This window comes from Chiloscyllium plagiosum, unplaced genomic scaffold (genome assembly GCF_037043375.1).
Source record: "Chiloscyllium plagiosum isolate Xiang-an unplaced genomic scaffold, Cpla_swu_hap1 HiC_scaffold_14, whole genome shotgun sequence".
NCBI classification, from domain to species: domain Eukaryota; kingdom Metazoa; phylum Chordata; class Chondrichthyes; order Orectolobiformes; family Hemiscylliidae; genus Chiloscyllium; species Chiloscyllium plagiosum.
The window spans coordinates 50,552,003-50,572,415 of NW_028270152.1; the positions used below are offsets into that span (position 1 = coordinate 50,552,003).

The window sequence follows — 20,413 nt, forward strand, 5'->3', positions numbered from 1 at the left end:
ACTGCCTGCAGGATTTCCCTGGGGCAGGCTACTTTGATGTGACCTTCAGAAATGTGAAGCAGTGCGAACAGCTCCTGAAGGTCTTCAAGGAGAAGGAAGGGGAGCCGCTGTTCTCCATCTTGTCGGCAACCCCATTGTGTGTGCTTCCTGCACAGAGGAGTCGGGTTGTTACAATCCATATGTACAACCCCTATGTTCCAGCGGCTGATGTCCTGACCTTCCTGGGAAGGTACGTCCAAGTTGAGGGAGAAGCCACCGATGTGATCGACCCCTTTGGGATCTGGACCAGTAAGCGGCAGGTCAGGGTAACTCTGAGAGTCAATGACAATGGGAACATTCTCCACCCACACTCGAGCTTCGCAATTGGAGGGAACAGAGGCTACCTGACATATGCAGGGCAGCCGAAAGTGTGCCGAGCTTGCGGGAAGTCGGGACATGTGCTGGCGGATTGCAAAGTGACCATCTGCAGGAACTGCAAACAGGAGGGTCACCTGACTAAGGACTGTCAGGAAGAAAAGAGCTGCAACCTGTGCGGAGAGGCGGGCCACGTGTACAAGACCTGCCCAAGACGGGGGGTCCCCACTTACGCACAGATGGCTGGAGGTGGCAATGCGAGCCGTGGACCCCCAAAGACCAGTAACGTCCACCCAGACAGCAGGGAAACAGAGTCTGGTGGCACCCAGAAAGAAGAACAGGCTGGAGTAGAGGAGGTGGCAGCCAGCGGAGAGACACAGCAGCTGATCCTAGCTCTAGATGGGCAGATGGAAGCAATGGAGGAGGAGGTAATCGAGCAGGCAGAGGAGTGGATACCTGTTAAAAACAGGAAGAGAAAATCCGGCCAGGCCCCCAAAGCCTCCCAGCAAAGGGGGAAAAGACAGCTGCACGAGGGAGGGACGGACAGCTCTTCGGATGGGGAAGACGGGCGCAAAGAACGTCATCACCACCAGAAGAAGAGACAGAGCGCCGTAGATAAAGAGGAGTGCATTTCCTCCCAACCAGGAAACAACAGACCCCCTGAAGTCCACCCTCCACCCAGTGAGAACCAGGGGGTACCCACTGTCCCACAACTACAGGTAACTGAGAGCTGTGATCCTCTGACAGTCCCATTGTCAGACACAGAACTGGATGGTGCGGACCCATGCCTTGGCTCAACGACACCGGAGCGGGTAAATGACCCCAGTGATGAGCTGGATAGCTACCTCAGCCCAGCGAAGGTCCAGCAGTTCGTGCTCACCATGGGGATGCAGACAGCTACCCCAGAGACAGGACAGTCAAATGGACAATGGTAACCCCATAAACTGGGGGTTAAAGAAGTTTCCTTTGCTATCGTATAACAGGGCACCCACTCAGTAGGTGGGTTCCGCTGAAGCCACAGCTAAATAATAAGAGACTGGATGGTTAATAAAGGGAACTGTAAATAGGATAACAGTAAATTCGAGTAATTCAATCTGTTCTTTAAGACATGCAATGTATATATCTATGAACGACATGACAAATTGTACAAGTACCCAAGATTTATTTCTATGAATAAAGTATATTTTGAAATAAAAAAAAATTAAGGAGAATCCAAAGGATTTTTACCAATACATTAAGGACAAAAGGGTAACTAGGGAGAGAATAGGGCCCCTCAAAGACTTTGCCTATTTACCCTATCCATGCCCCTCATAATTTTGTAAACCTCTATAAGGTCACCCCTCAGCCTCCAACGCTCCAGGGAAAACAGCCACAGCCTGTTCAGCCTCTCCCTATAGCTCAAATCCTCCAACCCTGGCAACATCCGTGTAAATCGTTTCTGAACCCTTTCATGTTTCACAACATCTTTCCAATAGGAAGGAGACCAGAATTGCACGCAATATTCCAACAGTGGCCTGACCAATGTCATGTACAGCCACAACATGACCTCCCAACTCCTGTACTCAATACTCTGACCAATAAAAGAAAGCACACCAAACACCTTCTTCACTATCCTATCTCCCTGCCACTCCACTTTCAAGGAGTTATGAACCTGCACTCCAAGGTCTCTTTGTTCAGCAACACTCCTTAGGACCTTATCATTAAGTATATATGTCCTGCTAAGATTTGCTTTTTCAAAATGCAGCACCTCGCATTTATCTGAATTAAACTCCATCTGCCACTTCTCAGCCCATTGGCCCATTTGGTCAAGATCCTGTTGTAATCTAGATTAGAGTGGTGCTGGAAAAGCACAGCAGTTCAGGCAGCATCCAAGGAGCAGGAAGATCGACGTTTTGGGCAAAAGCCCTTCATTAGGAAGGGCCCATTGTGAACGGCAGCGTACACATCTGCAGCAAGTGTTGGTTGCTGGAAGAACTCGGGATCAGAATTGATGATCTGGAATCCGAACTTCAAACACTGCGGCATATCCGGGAGGGGGAGAATTACCTGGACGTTTTGTTTCAGGAGGCAGTCACACCCGGTAGATTAAGTAATTCAAATTCAGTCAGTGATCAGGGACAACAAAATGTAACTGTAAGTGAGGCAGGGAAGGGGATTCTGAGTTCAGGAGTGGAAGAGCCTCAGCCTTTGACCTTGTCCAACAGGTATGAGATTCTTGCTCCCTGTATGGATGAGGAAAAGTGCTGTGGACAGGATGAGCCAGCTGACCACAGCACCATGGTGCAGAAGGCCATTTAAGAGGGGGGGAGCAAAAAGCTGTTATAGGGGATTCTATAATTAGGGGGACAGATAGTATCCTTTGCAAGCTGGATCGGGAGTCCCATATGGTGTGGTGCCAGGGTGCAGGACATTTCCAAACAGATTGAAAGGATATTGCAACGAGAGGGCGAAGATCCAGTTGTTGTGGTCCACATTGGCACTAACACAGGCCAGGCTAGGAAGGAGGACCTGATTGGGGATTATCAAGCACTAGGAAGGAAATTGAAGAACAAGTCCTCAAGGGTCATAATCTCTGGATTACTGCCCAAACCACATGTTAATTGGCTTAGGAATAAGAAAATTGGGAAGTAAACACGTGGCTTAGGGATTGGTGTGGGAAAGAGGGATTCCATTTCATGGGACATTGGCATCAGTTTTGAAAACGGGGGATCTGTACCGATGGGACAGACTCCACCTGAACCAATCTGGAACCAGTGTTCTAGCGAAAAGGATAAATAGGGTTGTCACTCAGACTTTAAACTTGTGAGTTGGGGAAAGGAAAGGGAAAGCGACAAGAAGTATGGAGTCAAGAAGAAAAATAAGCAGAAGGTTAGCATGTGTGCAGCGTTTAGGTTCAAGGCAGACTAGGAATGAAGCAAAAAGGGAGGATAACTTAGGACATATTACTAGAGATGATGGAAATCATGAGGATAAGAAAATTAGCATTAAGGCGCTTTACCTGAATGCCAATAGTATTCGTAACAAAGTAGATGAATTAATGGCACAAATCATCGTAAATGATTATGATGTGGTAGGCAGGGGGTTCAGGAATGGTGGTTAAACATCCAAGGATTTACTACTTATCAAAAAGACAGGGAGGTGGGCAGAGGGGGCAGGGTTTCCTTGTTAGTTAACAATGAAATTAAATCTATGGCACTGAATGACATAGGGTCAGATGATGTGCAGTCTATGTGGGTGGAGTTGAGGAACCACAAAGACAAAAAAAACAGAATGGGAGTTATGTGCAGACCTCCTAACAGTGGTCAGGACCAGGGGCGCAAGATGTACCGGGAAATAGATCGGGCATGTCAGAAAGGCAAGGGCACAGTGATCATGAGGAACTAACGAAAGTCGACTGGAAGCAGAGCCTCGTGGGGAAGACAGTACAGCAACAATGGCAGAAGTTTCTGTGTGTAATTGAGGACACAGTACAGAGGTTCATCCCAAAGAAAAGAATGACTATCGTGGGAGGAATTATTGGGGTGTGGGGAACTAGGCAGCCATGGCTGACAAAGGAATTCAGGAAACGTATCAAAGGAAAAGAGAGATCCTATAAATTGGCCAAGAGCACTGGGAGATCAGAAGATTGGGAAGACGACAAAAACAAACACAGGATAACAAAGTAAGAAATTAAAGAGAGTCTCAATTATGAAGGTAGACTAGCCAGTAATATTAGAAATGATAGTAGAAGTTTCTTTCAATATATAAGAAACAAACAAGAGGCAAAAGTAGACATTGGGCTGCTCCAAATTCTTGCAGGAAGGCTAGTGTTGGAGACAAGGAAATAGCTGAAGAACTTAAAAAGTACTTTGGGTCAGTCTTCACAATGGAAGACATGAGAAATATCCCAACAATTAAGGAGAGTCGGGGGTAGAGTTGAGTATAGTAGCTATTACAGAAGAGGAAGTGCTACACAAGCTAAAAGGTCTAAAAATGTATTAATCTCCTGACCTCCGAGGGGCTACATTCTAGAGTTCTGAGAGACGTGGCTGAGGAAATAGCAGAGGCGTTGGTTGTGATCGTTCAAAAGTCACTGGAGTCAGGAAAAGTCCCACATGATTGAAAAATTGCTGTTGTAACCCTCTTGTTCAAGAAAGGATCAAGACAAAAGATGGAAAATTATAGGCCGATTAGCCTAACCTCGGTTGTTGGTAAAATTCTTGAATCCATTGTTAAGGATGAGATTTCTAAATTCTTGGAAGTTCAGAGTCAGATTAGAGCAAGTCAGCGTGGATTTAGTAAGGGGAGGTCATGCCTGACAAACCTGTTAGAATTCTTTGAAGAGATAATAAATAGGTTAGACCAGGGAAACCCAGTGCATGTCATTTATCTAGACTTCCAAAAGGGCTTTGATAAGGTGTCTCATGAGAGGCTGCTAAGTAAGGTGAGGGCCCATGGTGTTAGAGGTGAGCTACTGGCACGGATTGAGGATTGGCTGTCCGACAGAAGGCAGAGAGTTGGGATAAAAGGTTCTTTTTCGAAATGGCAGTTGGTGACAAGCGGTGTCCCACATGGTTCAGTGTTAGGGCCCCAGCTGTTCACTTTATATATAAATGATCTGGATCAAGGGACTGGGGCATTCTGGCAAAGTTTGCCATTGATACAAAGTTAGGTGGACAGGCAGGTAGTACTGAGGAGGTGGGGAGGCTGCAAAAAGATTTAAACAGTTTAGGAGAGTGGTGTAGGAAATGGCTGATGAAATTCAACGTGAGCAAATTCGAGGTCTTGCACTTTGGAGAAAAGAATACAGGCATGGACTATTTTCTAAACGGTGAGAAAATTCATAAAGCCAAAGTATAAAGGGATGTGGGAGTGCTAATCCAGGATTGTCTAAAGGTTAACTTATAGGTTGTGTCAGTGATTAAGAAAGCGAACGTAATTTTGTCATTTATCTCAAGAGGGTTGGAATACAAAAGCAGCGATGTGCTTCTGAGATTTTATAAAGCTTTAGTTAGGCACCATTTAGAATACTGTGTCCAATTTTGGGCCCAACACTTCAGGAAGGAGATACTGACACTGCAGCGTGTCCAGCAGAGATTCACACGTATGATCCCTGGAATGGTAAGCCTAACAAACGATAAACGGTTGAGGATCCTAGGATTGTATTCATTAGAGTTTAGAAGGTTGAGGGGAGATTTAATAGAAACTTACAAGATAATGTGTGGCTTAGAAAGGGTGGCCGCTGGGAAGTTGTTTCCATGAGGTGGGGAGACTAGGACCCGTGGGCACAGCCGAAGAATTAAAGGGGGTAAATTTAGAATGGAAATGAGGGGACATTTTTTCAGCCAGAGAGTGGTGGGCCTATGGAATTTATTGCCGTGGAGTGTAGTGGAGACCGGGACATTAAATGTCTTCAAGGCAGAGATTGATAAATTCTCGATCTTGCAAGGAATTAAGGGCTACGGGGAGAGTGCGGGTAAGTGGAGTTGAAATGTCCGTTGGCCATGATTAAATGGCGGAGTGGACTCAATAGGCCGAATGGCCTTACTTCCACTCCTATGTCTTATGGTCTAAATAGGCTGTGCTGAAAAAGAACAGTAGGTATGTGATGCCAACTTGCAAGAATTCATCTGGTCACTGTGAAGATGTGAACTGGTAGGAACCAAAGAGTAAAATAAACAAAAATTTTAAAAATGTGTTTCAAAAAATTGATACATTCAAGTAAAGATTGGATATGAGAGAAACTACAATACTTGAATACTCTTACCTTCTGCCAAAATCGTACAGCATAAATCAAGTAAAAACTTAAAAGAACAAGCCCTTTGAAACTTAACTAGCTCACATTTGTCCCTCTGCAAAGAATTTTTAGTTTACTCCTGCTAAGTTCGACCTTCCATTTCCTTTCTATCTATTGTGCCAAACGAATTGATTGGATAACATTCAGGGTATCAAGTACATTACCCATTTGATAGTCATTTGATACCCATTATTACTCATTTGATAGTCTTGGCAGTGGGAATCAAAAAGCTTTGCACTGAAATGTCTGACCCTGTACTTACTAAGATTCACACACAAGCCCTTCCACCAGAGGTCTCCCAGGATAGCGATCAGGAGTGGGAATGCACAACAGATTCCCTTTTCCAGCACAGAGATCAGTTGCACTCCATTTCCACACAACTGAGCTTATCACCATCACGAGAGAGATCTGCTAACCTTCCTAATTTATGTGACTCAGATAATCACTGAATATATCACAGGTTAATACTTTTAAATGAAATAGTGTAAGAAAACAGGACATACCCTAAGCTGTACACGTAACTTGGGAATTTCATTTAGCTTCTCTTGTAGTTCATCATTCTGAGTTGTTAATTTGACAAGTTCTTCAGCCATGATAGTTCGAGTCTTTTCAAGGTTAGAAATTTCAAGCTGTAAAAGATTAAAAAGCTTGATTTAGCTTATTTGTAATATTATTCTTGGAGAGAATAAAGATCAGAACAGTGTCTTTCAACTATATAAAATCTGTGTACAAATAATTAGAAGAGAAGTTAGTGCATCTTGCTCACTCTCCAATAAATCAGGTTTTATAGCCAATTGAAAACTGAGTCCATTTAAGAATAAGAAATGACAGTGGCAAGGCAATAACATCACAGGACGAGTAGTCAGGACCCCAGACCAATATCCTGGGAATATAAATTTGAAACACCACTGTAGTAGATGGTGCCATTTGAATTCAATAGATTTCCAGAATTAAAATCTAGTTTATAGAATTTTTTAAATAGAATCCCTATGGTGTGGAAACAGGCCCTTTGGCCCAACAAGTTCACACCGACCCTCCGAAGAGTAACCCACCCAGACCCATTCCTCTACATTTCCCTTGATTAATGCACCTACATATTCCTGAACACTATGGGAAGTTAAGCATGGCCAATTCACCTAACCTGCACATCTTGGGGTTGTGGGAGGAAACTGGAGCACCCAGAGTGACACATGCAGACACAGGGAGAATGTGCAAACTCCACACAGACAGTCACCTAAGGCTGGGATCAAACCTGAGTCCCTGGCGCTGTGAGGCAGCAGTGCTAACCCCTGATCCATAATGCCACCCCGTGCCATTTAATGGTGACCATTGTCTATTGTTATAAAACCAGGAGGAAATCTTCCATCTGTCTTACTTGGTCTGGCCTACAGTTAACTTCAGACCCACAAGAATGAGATTGACTTTTAAGTGCCCTCTGAAGCAACCTCGCAAGCCAATCGGATCAAGGACAGTTAGGGGTGTGCAATAAATGTTGGCTTAGCCAGCAATGCTGACATTCCATGAATGCAATTGAATAGAGTTGAGAACAAAAACATACAGAAAAAAATTGCTTAATAAAAGGTAGCCTAAAATGTTACATAAGTTCTTAAAAGAAGCTTTCATTACTAAAATTGCTAAAACTCAAGAAAACAAGAAAAAAAAGGCTAATAAATAGAGTCAAACTGAATAACCCACAACTTTTGCATACTTTTATGGCTCCAGCCACACATTTTACACTTAGAAGCAGTAGTGTGAATTCTTATATAAAAGCAGAAAATATTGGAAGTACTTAGCAAGTCTGGGACCATCTATGGGGAAAAGAAAGAGTTAAGATTTCCAGTCAATATCTTTTCATCAGAAGACGATTGGATGTCTGACAAAAAGTCGTTGATCTGAAATACTAACTTTCTCTCTCCACAGGTATTGTTCAAGCTGCCAAAGGGACAAAGAAAAATGTGTCTTTTTAGTGTTCTTTTATTTAGTGTTCCTTACTAAAATTAGTAAAATAAACATCGTTTACCTTCTCCCCTGACTAGTGTAAAAATAAAATGATCAAACTCATTGAGAAGGCATGGTATGCATACTTGGGATAAGAAGAGGAGTGTTTATTGAAGGGTCAACAAGCAATACACAATAAAAGTAAGGGTAGGAAATTGTCTTTTTCAAAGGAATTGAGGAAAAGAAAGAACCTTTTTGGTTGTGAACGAGTGAGTGGGTTGAGGGGGCCTTACTGAATGGGTTATAGAAAATGAAATTCCATTGAGAATGGCATGGATGTAGGACCTAAGGGTCTGTTTCCATGCTGTACATCTCGATGAGCTTAAAAATGTGTTACTGGAAAAGCGCAGCAGGTCAGGCAACATCCAAAGAGAAGGAGAATTTACGTTTCGGGCATAAGCCCTTTTAAGCTCTGATCTCCAGCATCTGCAGTCCTCACTTTCTCCTAGTACATCTCAATGACTCTACTGAAGCACTTAGCTCACTTACAGTGCCTTGAAGACAAAGAAAAGATTTTATCAGCCATCTACACCATGCATCAAAAACATGAATGCAACTATTCCTCACTTGCAGAAGCAAAGTGCTGATACTTACATTAAATTTCATGTGATCTATCCACATGCTAATGAAGTGCAAGATCAGTAGACTGGCATAGTAGCATTCTATGTTGCATGTTTTAACTGATTAATTTAGGCCAGATTTTGTAACACAATAAAAGTGGAAAATGGTTGCACTGAAGATTTCAAAAGAGCAGGACTTAGCTAAATGCAGCTGATTGTAGCTGAGGGGAATGATACAAGCAGTAAAATCAACACATTTGCTCCAGAAGGCAGTCAAAATATTGTAAATTTGGAGGAAATCACATATCCACCACTTTATGGATGTCTTCATGTATTAATCATTTTATTGACACCCACCTGCAATTGTGCAATTTCTCCTTCTCTTTGCTTCAGCTGAGACTGCAGATTCTCAAAGATGCTTGATCCTGCTCCCATTCTGAGGGCTTCATACAAGTTGTTACCACTTGTTGATGCAGTCATTGTTGCAAATGAATGTTCAAATAAATCATCCTGTAAAACGTACCTTACATGTCAATATTTAAGCTTTAACATAACATTCTTTGTAAAGTATCATTACTTAATTTATTTTTTCATCAGAGACTATATTCCATGATTGTTCAGTATCAAAACATGTCTATTTTCACTTCTTCTTGGTTCTATTCATTTTTATTCAAACAAATAATGGATTTTCAAATAGCCTTTGCAAAAAAAAAATATCCAATGGAGGAGACTGTTTAAACGGTATGCATGTATATAGGGATCTTACATATTCTTGAAACATGTTACACCCATGACTCACCATGGAATTATATCATACTTTACATGTCCAACTTTGTTTTTCTCTCTCTGTTCTCTACTAAAATAAAATTTCAGCTCAAATGTTTCTTTGATCTTTCATTAGCAATGTATTATTTTCCTTCCTGAACACTTTGATATGACTTCATTTCACCTTTTCACTCTTCTTTACCTTTTCAGGGTTCTTTTGATGGCTCATTTTGTTTGTTTCAGTTGGTTGATCTTGCTTTTCCATTTATTTTCTCACTATTTTTGTCATGTTCTGTTTTTGATTTAAAGATTTGTTTCATTTTAAGTGGAATAGTAAACCTTACAGCAAGAAAAACAGTTTAAAAATTTAACCAAAGAAATGCAGTTATCAACGCGGACTTACAGGTGAAGGTAAAAGTGAAGTGAGAGAAACATCAGCTCAACAGAGTACAGTACTGGAAACGATAAGGATATGGTGCTATAGTATTCCAGAGGCCCAGAATGCTGCTCTAAGAATATGGGCTAAAATCCTACCATTGCAGCTGGTGGAATCTAAATTAATCTGGAACATAAAGTTAGTTGAATATTAATTACCATAAACAACTATCGATGATTGTTGTAAAAGTCCATCTAATTTACCAATGGCCTTACCTGGTCTGGCCAACAACTGACTCCAATCTTAACTGAAATTGTCTAGCAAGCTCAGTTCCAAAGGCAACAAATGTTGGCCTTGCTAGCAATGTTCATTTCCCTTCATCTCATTTCCCCTCCCCCCACCTTGTCTCAGTCAAATCCAACACGACGGTTGGAGGAAGAGCGCCTCATCTTCTGGCTGGGAACCCTCCAACCACAAGGGATGAACTCAGATTTCTCCAGTTTCCTCATTTCCCCTCCCCCCACCTTGTCTCAGTCAAATCCACTTGAACTTAGCACCGCCTTCCTAACCTGCAATCATCTTCCTGACCTCTCCGCCCCCACCCCACTCCGGCCTATCACCCTCACCTTGACCTCCCTCCACCTATCGCATTTCCAAAGCCCCTCCCCCAAGTCCCTCCTCCCTACCATTTATCTTAGCCTGCTGGACACACTTTCCTCATTCCTAAAGAAAGGCTTATGCCCGAAACGTCGATTCTCTTGTTCCGTGGATGCTGCCTGACCTGCTGCGCTTTTCCAGCAACACATTTTTAGCAATGTTCACATCCCATGAACAGATAAAGAAAAATCAAATGGAACAATGATACTTGGGCTGAAGTAAGTCAGTGGGAGGTTACTAATCTGCCTTCAAAATTGGGTCGTAGAAAAGTGTAAACCAAGTGTCATGCTGCAGAAATCCTAAACCTGGCTGGAACCAGGAGTAGGAAGAGGATGCCTCAATTAGCAGAGGCCCAGAAGAAGCAACAGAAACAAAAATGTAAAACTGACTCTTCTTCTGGCTGTTGTGCCTGGCAGATTTTACCAGGTGAGGAAGCTAACACTTGCCACACTCAAGCCTCAGGTGAAGATGGCAGCTTAGACTCTGATGGTGTCACTGGAACCTGATGTACATATTTGAAGAAGGCCCTGCCTGAAAGGTGATTGTGGGCCAAATATCTGGTTCTCCAGCAATTCATAATTGTTGTCAGTCTGATCAGTTATAAAGGAGTGGGCACACCCTGTGCTCCATTTTAACTTTGGCTTCTGCCAAGATGACTAATTAAAGTCAAACCTATTATCTCTGAAGTACATTGAGACAAATTAATTGAAACAAATCTTTCTCCTACATTAGGTGAACTCAAATTACTATGACACAGAAGCTTATAAAGTGCCATTGAGTGAAACAGGGGTTAAATGAATCAGCTGGTTACTGAAACAACAGTGTGTGCAGATTATTGTAGTATCATAACAATACCTGTTTCTATCATCACTGCACTAGTCATTTATATTGATTTCAACAGGATAGAAATGGCAAGATCAATATCACACGTTTCTTACTCTGTGCTAGGATTGTGGCAGCAATTTTCAAGCTGATTTTATATAATGCTGGTTTCTAGTTTTCAACATTTCTGCTGTCAAAGTTTGTTTCTGGACCTCCCCAGATGAATTTGGGTTTGATTTACTATTGTCATGTACCAAGGTACAGTGAAAAGTGTTGTCTTATGTGCTTTACAGGCAGATGGTTCTATACGAGTACATCAGGCTAACAGAATAGCGTGCAGGTTACAGTGTTACAGCTGCCAAGAAGCTGCAAACAGTGATCAACATTAATTTTAAATAGGTCATTCAAAAGTCTGATAACAGTGGGGAAGAAGCTCTTCTTGAATCTGTTTGTATTTGGATACAAACTTTAATATCTTCTGCCCAAAGGAAGAGGGTAGCAGCAAGTATAACTGGGATTGGAGGGGCCTTTGATTACATTGGTTGCTTGCCTGATGCAATAGATGGGACGCTAGTTTGCGTGATGGACTGAGCTGTTGACGACTCTCTGTAGTTTGTTTTGGTTTTGGAACAGTAGTTGCCATATAACACTGTGAGAGATCCGGACAGGGTTTTTTTTCTATGGGGCATCTATAAAAATGTTTACGAGTCTTTATGGACATGCTGAATTTTCTTAGCGTCCTTTGTTGACCATAAATAGAGAGTGAGGACTGCAGATACTGGAGGTCACAGTCCAAAAGTGTGGCACTGGAAAAGCACAGCAGGTCAAGGATGGACCAGGACAAATTATTGGTGATTGTCATCCCCAACAACTTGATGATCTTGACCATCTCCACCTCAGAACAACTGATGCATACAGGGACATGCCCTCCACTCTGCTTCCTGAAGTCAATGGCCGGCTCTTTTTTTTTGCTAATGTTGATGGCGAGGTGGTGTCTTTACAGCATGCCGTTAAGCACTCAATCTCTTTCCTGCACTCTGTCTCATCATTGTTTGAGATCCAACCCACAATAATAGTGTCATCAGCAACCTTAGAAAGGGAGATGGGGCAGAATTTGGCCACATATTGGATGTTTACAAAGAGTATAAGAAGCCTTGACAGGCACAAGGTTGAGGATTATTGTGGAGGAGGTGTTGTTGCCTATTCTTACTGACTGCAGTCTGTTGGTCAGCAAGTCAAGAATCCAGTTACAAAGCAAGGAGCAGAGACCTAGGTCCCAGAGTTTGGAGCTGGGTTAGTTTGGAGTTATGGTGTTGAAAGCGGAGCTGTAGTCAATAAGTAGGAGACTGATATAGGTATCCTTGTTGTCCAGATGTTCCAAGGATAAGTGTAGGGCCAGGGAGATGGCATCTGCCATGGATTTGTTGCATCAATAGGTGACTCTCGCTCTCAGTTTTATCAAATTCTACAATGCTATAACCAATTTATGGAAAATGGTGATGCTGACTTCAAGAATCCAAATTAAAATGTAAAACAGATCTAATCTTGCATTTAAAGTAAAATCAGCTTTTTAAATCAGAAACTATTAGAAGCTCCTTTAAGACTATTATTTTACTGATGCCAATACTTTCAGATTAGTATTGCCAACTATCCTAACTTGATGCACAGCAGCATTACAACATTCAAAGGTGTCAAACAAATAATGAGCTGAACTATTAATAAATAATTAAAAGCATTGGTGCCTATAGTCTTTAGCTTAATATTGAATATTAATGAAGCTCCCAGGAGTTTGTGAGCACATATTTATCTATACAGTGACTGATGTTGTTCTCTAATTTTATGACTATTGTAGAGCTCTATGTTATGCCATCTACATAGTAATAAGTGTTTCAGTTCAATATAGGGACTTCTCCAATAGAGCAAAAGTGAGATAACACTGAAGCTCACCATGTATTCTGGAATGCAATGGCATAATTCATTGGTTTCACGCATTAAAATATTGTTTACAGGCATGGATGTTTGTAATTCCTTTTCATCAATTCACATAGTGGCATTAAAGTCTTCACTGCAGACACTCTGCCTAAGAATCTCACTACCCAAAAATTAATCTCTTACCAACCAATCCCTGCCCCCACAAATGTTGCTTGACAAACTGCCACTGGAAATGAAATGGGTCTAAAGCCCCAGGCCTCTGAATGGCTCCATAAAATGATTAGTGCTGACTAAAAGCTTTCTTCTTCCTCACTGTTGAGATTTCTGGATGTGGACCCCAAGATCCCTCTGTTCCTCCGCAGTGCCTTTAACTCTGTATTCTGCATTCAAATTCAACCTTCCAAAGTAAATCACTGCCCACTTCTCAGGTTGAACTCCATCTGCCACATCTCAGCCCAGCTCTGCACCCTGTTAATGTCCTGTTTCAACCCACAACAACCCTCCACATTATCCACAACTCCACCAACCTTCATGTCATCTTACTAACCAAAACTTACTAACCCACCCTTCCAATTCCTCAGCCAAGTCACTTATAAAAATCACAAAGAGCAGACATTCTGGAATAGATTCCTGCGGAACACCAATGGTCACAGAGCTCCAGGCTGAATACTTTCCATCAACTACCATCCTCAATCTTCTATGGGCTAGCCAACTCTTTATCCCATGCTTCCTTACTTTTTGAATGAGCCTCCCATGGGGAACCTTATCAAATGCCTTATTAAAATCCATGTACACCACATCCACTGCTCTACCTTCGTCATGTGGTATGCTTTCCTTTATTGGTCAGAGTATTGAGTACAGGAGTTGGGAGGTCATGTTGCGGCTGTACAGGACATTGGTTAGGCCACTGTTGGTATACTGCATGCAATTCTGGTCTCCTTCCTATCGGAAAGATGTTGTCAAACTTGAAAAGGTTCAGAAAAGATTTACAAGGATGTTGCCAGGGTTGGAGGATCTGAGCTACAGGGAGAGGCTGAACAGGCTGGGGCTGTTTTCCCTGGAACGTCAGAGACTCAGGGGTGACCTTATAGAGGTTTACAAAATTATGAGGGGCATGGATAGGGTAAATAGGCAAAGTCTTTTCCCTGGGATTGGGGAGTCCAGAACTAGAGGGCATAGGTTTAGGGTGAGAGGGGAAAGATATAAAAGAGACCTAAGGGGCAACGTTTTCACGCAGCAGGTGGTACGTGTATAGAATGAGCTGCCAGAGGATGTGGTGGAGGCTGGTACAATTGCAACATTTAAGAGGCATTTGGATGGGTATATGAATAGGAAGGGTTTGGAGGGATATGGGCTGGGTGCTGGCAGGTGGGACTAGATTGGGTTGGGATATCTGGTCGGCATGGACGGGTTGGACCGAAGGGTCTGTTTCCATGCTGTACATCTCTATGACTCTGTGCATTTTGCCACATCCTTAAAGAATTCAATAAGGCTGGTGAGGCATGACCTGCCCCTCACAAAGCTATGCTTTTCCAAATAATCATAAATCCTGTCTCTCAGAATCCTCACCAATAATTTGCCCACCACCAATGTAAGACTGACTGGTCTGTAATTCCCAGGGTTGTCCCTATTCCCTTTCTTGAATGAAGGAATAACATTTGCCACTCTCCAATCATCTGGCACCACTCCAGTAGACAGTTAGGATGCAAAGATCATCGCCAAAGATGCAGCAATCTCTTCTCTCGCTTCCTGTAGTAACCTTGCATATATCCCAGCTGGCCCAGGGAACTCATCTATCCTCATGTTTTCCAAAGCTTTCAGCGCATCCTCCTTCTTAACATCAACCTGTTCGAGCATATCAGCCTGTTTCATGCTGTCCTCACAAACGACAAGGTCCCCCTCACTAGTGAATACTGAAGCAAATTATTCATTAAGGACCGCCCCGACCTCCTCCAACTCCAGGCACAAGTTCCCTCCGCTATCCCTGATCAGCCCTACCCTCACTCTGGCCATTATTTTGCTCCTTAGGACGCCTTGGGGTTTTCCTTAATCTTACCCATCAAGGCTTTTTCATGTCCCTTTCTAGCTCTTCTAAGTCCATTCTTCAGTTCCTTCCCGGCTACCTTGTAACCCTCTAAAGCCCTATCTGATCCTTGCTTCCTCAACCTTAAGTAAGCTTCCTTCTTCTTCTTGACTAGATGTTCTACATCTCTTGTCATCCAAGGTTCCTTCACCCAACCATCCCTTCTTTGCCTCAGTGGGACAAACCTATCCAGCACTTGCAGTAAGTACTCCTAAAAACCTTTCTGTGGTGCATTTCTGTGGTGCATTTCCCCGAGAACATGTGTTCCCAATTTATGCTCCACAGTTCCTATCTAATAGCATTGTAATCCCCCCTCCAATTAAATATTTTCCCATACCATCTGCTCCTATCCTTCTCCATGCCTATAGTAAAGGTCAGGGAGTTGTGATCACTGTCACTGAAATGCTCTCCCACCAAGAGCTCTAACATCTAAACTGGTTTGTTGCCAAGACCAATATGGCCTCCCCTCGAATAGGCCTAACTACATAATGAGTCAGGAATCCTTCCTGGACACACTTGACAAAGTCTGCTCCATCCAAACTATTTGCAATAAGGAGGATCCAATCAATATTAGGGAAGTTGAAGTCACCCATGACAACAACTCTGTGACTTCGGCACCTTTGGAAAATCTGCCTCTCAATCTGCTCCCCTGTATCTCTGTTGTTATTTGGAGGTCTATAAAAAAGTCACAATAAAGTGACTGCTCCTTTCCTTTTTCTGACTTCCACCACAATGACTGAGCATATGACCTCCCTTTCTGCGCTGTTATACTATCCCTGATTAGCAATGCCACTCCCCCACCTCTTTTACTTCCCTCCCTACTCCTTTTGAAACATCTAAACCCCAGAACATCCAACAGCCATTCCTGCCCCTATGATATCCAAGTCTCTAATGGCCACAACAACGTAGCTCCAAGTACTAATCCAATCTCTAAGTTCATCACCCTTATTCCTGACACTTCTTGCGTCAAAATAGACAAACTTCAACCCATCACACTGACTACAACTTGGCGCTTTCAACTGTCTATCTTTCCTCACAAAGTCTCTGCACATTGCATTTGCCTGTTCACCAGCTACCCCATCCTCTGATTTGTAGCTCTGGTTTCCATCTCCCTGCCAAACTAGTTTAAACCCTCCCAAAGAGCTGCAGCAAACCTCCCAGCCAAGATATTGGTACCCCTCCAGTTCAGGTGCAACCCAACTTTCTTGTACAGGTCCCATCTTCCCGAGAAGGTATCATAACGATCCACATATCTGAGGCCCTCCCTTCTACACCAGCTGTGCAGCCACATGTTCAGCTGCACTCGCTCTTTGTTCCTAGCCTCACTAGCCCATCGCACAGGTAGCAATCCTGAGATGACTGCTCTTCCTGCCTTTTAGCTTTCAACCTAACCCTCTATATTCACTTTTCAGGTCCTCATCCCTTTTCCTAGCTATGTCATTGTTGCTGATGTGTACCACAACTTCGGGTGTTCACCGTCCCCTTAAGAATCTTGTGGACTCGATCAGAGACATCCCTGACCCTGGCATCCAGGAGGCAACATACCATCCAGGAGTCTCGTTCATGACTACAGAACCTCATCTGTTCCTCTAACCACTGAATCTCCTATCACTATCGCTCTCCTATTCTCCCCCCTTCCCTTCTGAGGCACAGAGCCAGGTGTTAATCATATAAGTTCCTTAATTTTCTATATTCTAGGGAGTACAAACCTAATTTATACAAACTTTCCTCATTTTTTAAAATTTCAAAGCCCTGCTAACATACTGGTGAATCTGTACTGTACTATTTCAAGGGCCCGTGCTACACATTGTAAAGTATGTTACCCAGAAATGCACATAGTACCAGGGATTTTTTAGCTGAAGAAAAACACCATTCCCTTTATATCCCAGTTCTTTCCATATAAAGGCTAGCATTCCATTAGCTTTTTTGCTTATTTATTGTTTCTGACTACTACACTGCATTTAACTTCTGTGCTATGACCTCTCAAACTCTTTAATTGTCTATTATTCCTAGCTTTCTGCCCTTAACAACTTGTCATGATCTCTCCATTTTAGTCTAAAATGGAAGACTTCACAATTATCTACACTGACATCCCCTTGCCCCATTTTCTCCATTCACTTAAATTGTCACGGCATGTTTGTAATTTTATGCTCCCAACAATACCACTTATCACTGAGTCAACAAACTTGGATACACAATTCTCTATCTTATAGTTGAGGCCCTGTTAGATGCTACGAGACACAAACTTCAAATTCAAGCATATACCCATTAATCTTACTGTTTGTTTTCTAACACCGAGCTAAATCTCTTAATCAGGTTAAACATGTGCTATAATTCCAGGTACGTCTCTTTTTGCTCCTGTCCTGCTTTTTTCATGTCTCTCTCAAAAGACATTACTGTAGCATCAGGTATACCCACCTGAGAGTTTATAGAAGCCTGTAACGACGCCATCTCAGCACCACTGACAGAACTAGATCGAGAGAGTGTTGGAGTACTTGGCACTGGCTCCAGCCCTGGATTGGTAAACAACTTCCGATCCTTTGGAAGAAAAGTAGAATTAGTGAAAATGAAACAAAATACACACAGGACTTGAAAAACAATGACATTTTGATATGGTCCAAGCACTTCTAATTTATGTCAATAACTGCAATTCCAAGTATTCACACATCCAACCATCAATTAGATATAGGCAGAAGTGGGTACTGCAGATGTTGGAGATTAGAGTCAAGATTAGAGTGGTGCTGGAAAAGCACAGCAGGTCAAGCAGCATCCAAGGAGCAGCAAAATTTACGTTTCGGGCAGGAGTCCTTCATCAGGAATGAGGCTAGGAGCCTTGGGTTCCCGGGGCACCCAGCCTCATTCCTGATGAAGGACTCCTGCCCGAAACGTCGATTTTCCTGCTCCTCAGATGCTGCCTGACCTGCTGCGCTTTTCCAGTACCACTCTAATCTTGACATCAATTCGATATACCAAGTGCTAATTCTAATCAAGAATATTAAAAAACATCAGTTGAATACCTTCTCTTTTAATGCATCTTGTGCAAGAATTGCTTTCTTTTTTTCCTGTTCAACTTTCAACTTTTCCATTTCCAATAGATTAGTCAAGGCAATCTAACATGAGAGAAATATCATGAGAAAAGATTGAGAGACACTGATCCAGCTGAATTACCAGATTGATTTTATTTATACCTTTTCTTTCCTTGCTTCTTCAAGGGCCTTCATGTACTCAGTCTTCAGGTTGTCAAACTCCACATGATGCCTGAAATTAATGAACATATTTTATAGAAATAAAAACTATTTAGTTTAAATGTGACTAATGAAATAAAATACAGTTTGAATTTATAAACGTAGGTTATTTGTACAGCTTTTGAACTTTCTAATTTAGGACAAAATAGATTTCAATCTTTGTCTCATTAAAGACCTCACACTTCCACATTTATGCCACATTTTTGTGAGAACCTTCTTAAAAATCATTATCAATTCCTATGTTCACCTTTATAATGGACTTTATGTAAATATGGAACTATTCAATTATATACTGTGTAAGTTGAAACTTTATTGCTGGAACAGCACAGCAGGTCAGGCAGCATCCAGGGAACAGGAGAGTCGACGTTTCGGGCACAGGCCCTTCTTCGGTAAGTAAACTAGGAGAAAGTGAGGACTGCAGATGCTGGAGATCAGAGCTGAAAAATGTGTTGCTGGAAAAGTGCAGCAGGTCAGGCAGCATCCAAGGAGCAGGAGAATCGACGTTTTGGATATAAGCCCTTCTTCAGGAATGCGGTTCCCATGGCTACTCCTTTGGTTTGGAGGAAGTGGGAGGATTGGAAAGAGAAGTTGTTCAGAGTGAGTGTAAGTAAACTCCCAGGTTAACCCTGGCAGGTATGCTGGAGGGATCCACTGGCAGCAAGGGAGGAATCTACAGGAAAAGTTCATTTTCCTTTACAGTGACCCCGCTTTTCCCCCTTATAGGTGCTTCTCTTACCTAGCTTCCAGGGCCAATCCCTATCCTTGGGTCTACTGTAATACCAGTACTGGCCACTGTTCCAGGTGACACTGCTAGTACTAAGGAATTGCTCGTCTCTGATCACAGGGCTCAACACCCTGTAGGCGAAGTTCCTGAGGGAAACTCCCTCTGCTGGAGCTGGGTACCCAAAGGGCAGCCCTCTGACTGCCTATGCAGTATTTCATACTAACAGAGCTCCCAGAAATGACTACAACAGAACTGCCGTTGGCTCTCCAGCCAGTGGAAGGGCCCACCATCCCAGCACCTAAATTCCACTCAAAATACCTAATTTTCTGGAATGCCAAGTCAGCAGCACAGGAATGTTTTTCTTATATTTACAGCAAGGGCAAAAAAAGGATAAATGTTAACAAGAAAGAGATACTTGAGTGTTTTTCATTTTTTAAAGAGGTAATGCACAAGTCTCAGAGAAATAATGATAGTTAACTGAATGTGTATTTGCTGCAACTTGTGCTCATATTCTGTAAACTCGAAAGAGTTCATTAGTCTGAATGAAAAAACAGGAAGCAATACTGCAAAGAGAAGAGGTCTTCAAGTTAGTTCATATGGTAACATTTCAATTTTGAAGTTCACCAACTGTTAACTTCACTACTAATAAGGAACTAAGAAACAAACTATCAAACGGTCCCTTTTTTTGAAAAGGAAGTTAATTTTTTGAAGCAAAGTTTAGGAGAAACTTTAAATTGCAAGGTCAGGAAGGAATCACGTTTCTAGTATGGGGCAATCTCAGAAAATATTTAGCAGATTGGCAGCGTCTGTGGAGAGAAAGGAAGTTAACGTTTCAAGTCCAGTGTGACTTTTCTTCAGAATAGCCGTGGGTAATTCAGCAAGTTGTTAGCTACATAGGGGGGTTAAGAGCAATAAAGAGTAAAGGGTAAGGTGAGCAACACCATTAATGAAAAAGCTAGGAAGGCAATGGGAAAGGCATCACTAAGGCCCAGTTTTAATCACAAATCCCCACCCAAGTGCAGCCAGCATTTGCTTCTGCTGATTTTCCCTCAACACATCAGACTATATCACTCAGCAGCTTCCATCTAAAAGGGAAAAAATAAACAACAGCGGACAGAGTA

At 42.4% G+C, this 20,413-nt stretch overlaps 1 protein-coding gene across 3 annotated transcripts in view; it reads right to left on the reverse strand.

Annotated features, from left to right (window-relative positions):
- The window catches only part of tmf1 (TATA element modulatory factor 1), a 104,439-nt gene that overhangs the window by 3,737 nt on the left and 80,289 nt on the right, over nucleotides 1-20,413 (reverse strand). For 2 of the 3 annotated variants that reach the window (XM_087994432.1, XM_087994430.1), the window contains exons 12-16: nucleotides 18,512-18,581; nucleotides 18,341-18,433; nucleotides 17,742-17,861; nucleotides 9,046-9,198; nucleotides 6,634-6,759 (exon numbers count right to left, since the gene is read on the reverse strand). In XM_087994432.1, the coding sequence (XP_087850558.1) occupies nucleotides 6,634-6,759; nucleotides 9,046-9,198; nucleotides 17,742-17,861; nucleotides 18,341-18,433; nucleotides 18,512-18,581 (562 nt within the window). Of the gene's footprint in view, nucleotides 1-6,633; nucleotides 6,760-9,045; nucleotides 9,199-9,655; nucleotides 9,746-17,741; nucleotides 17,862-18,340; nucleotides 18,434-18,511; nucleotides 18,582-20,413 lie in introns of those variants that run through there. The other variant, XR_015759418.1, reaches the window with a different exon arrangement.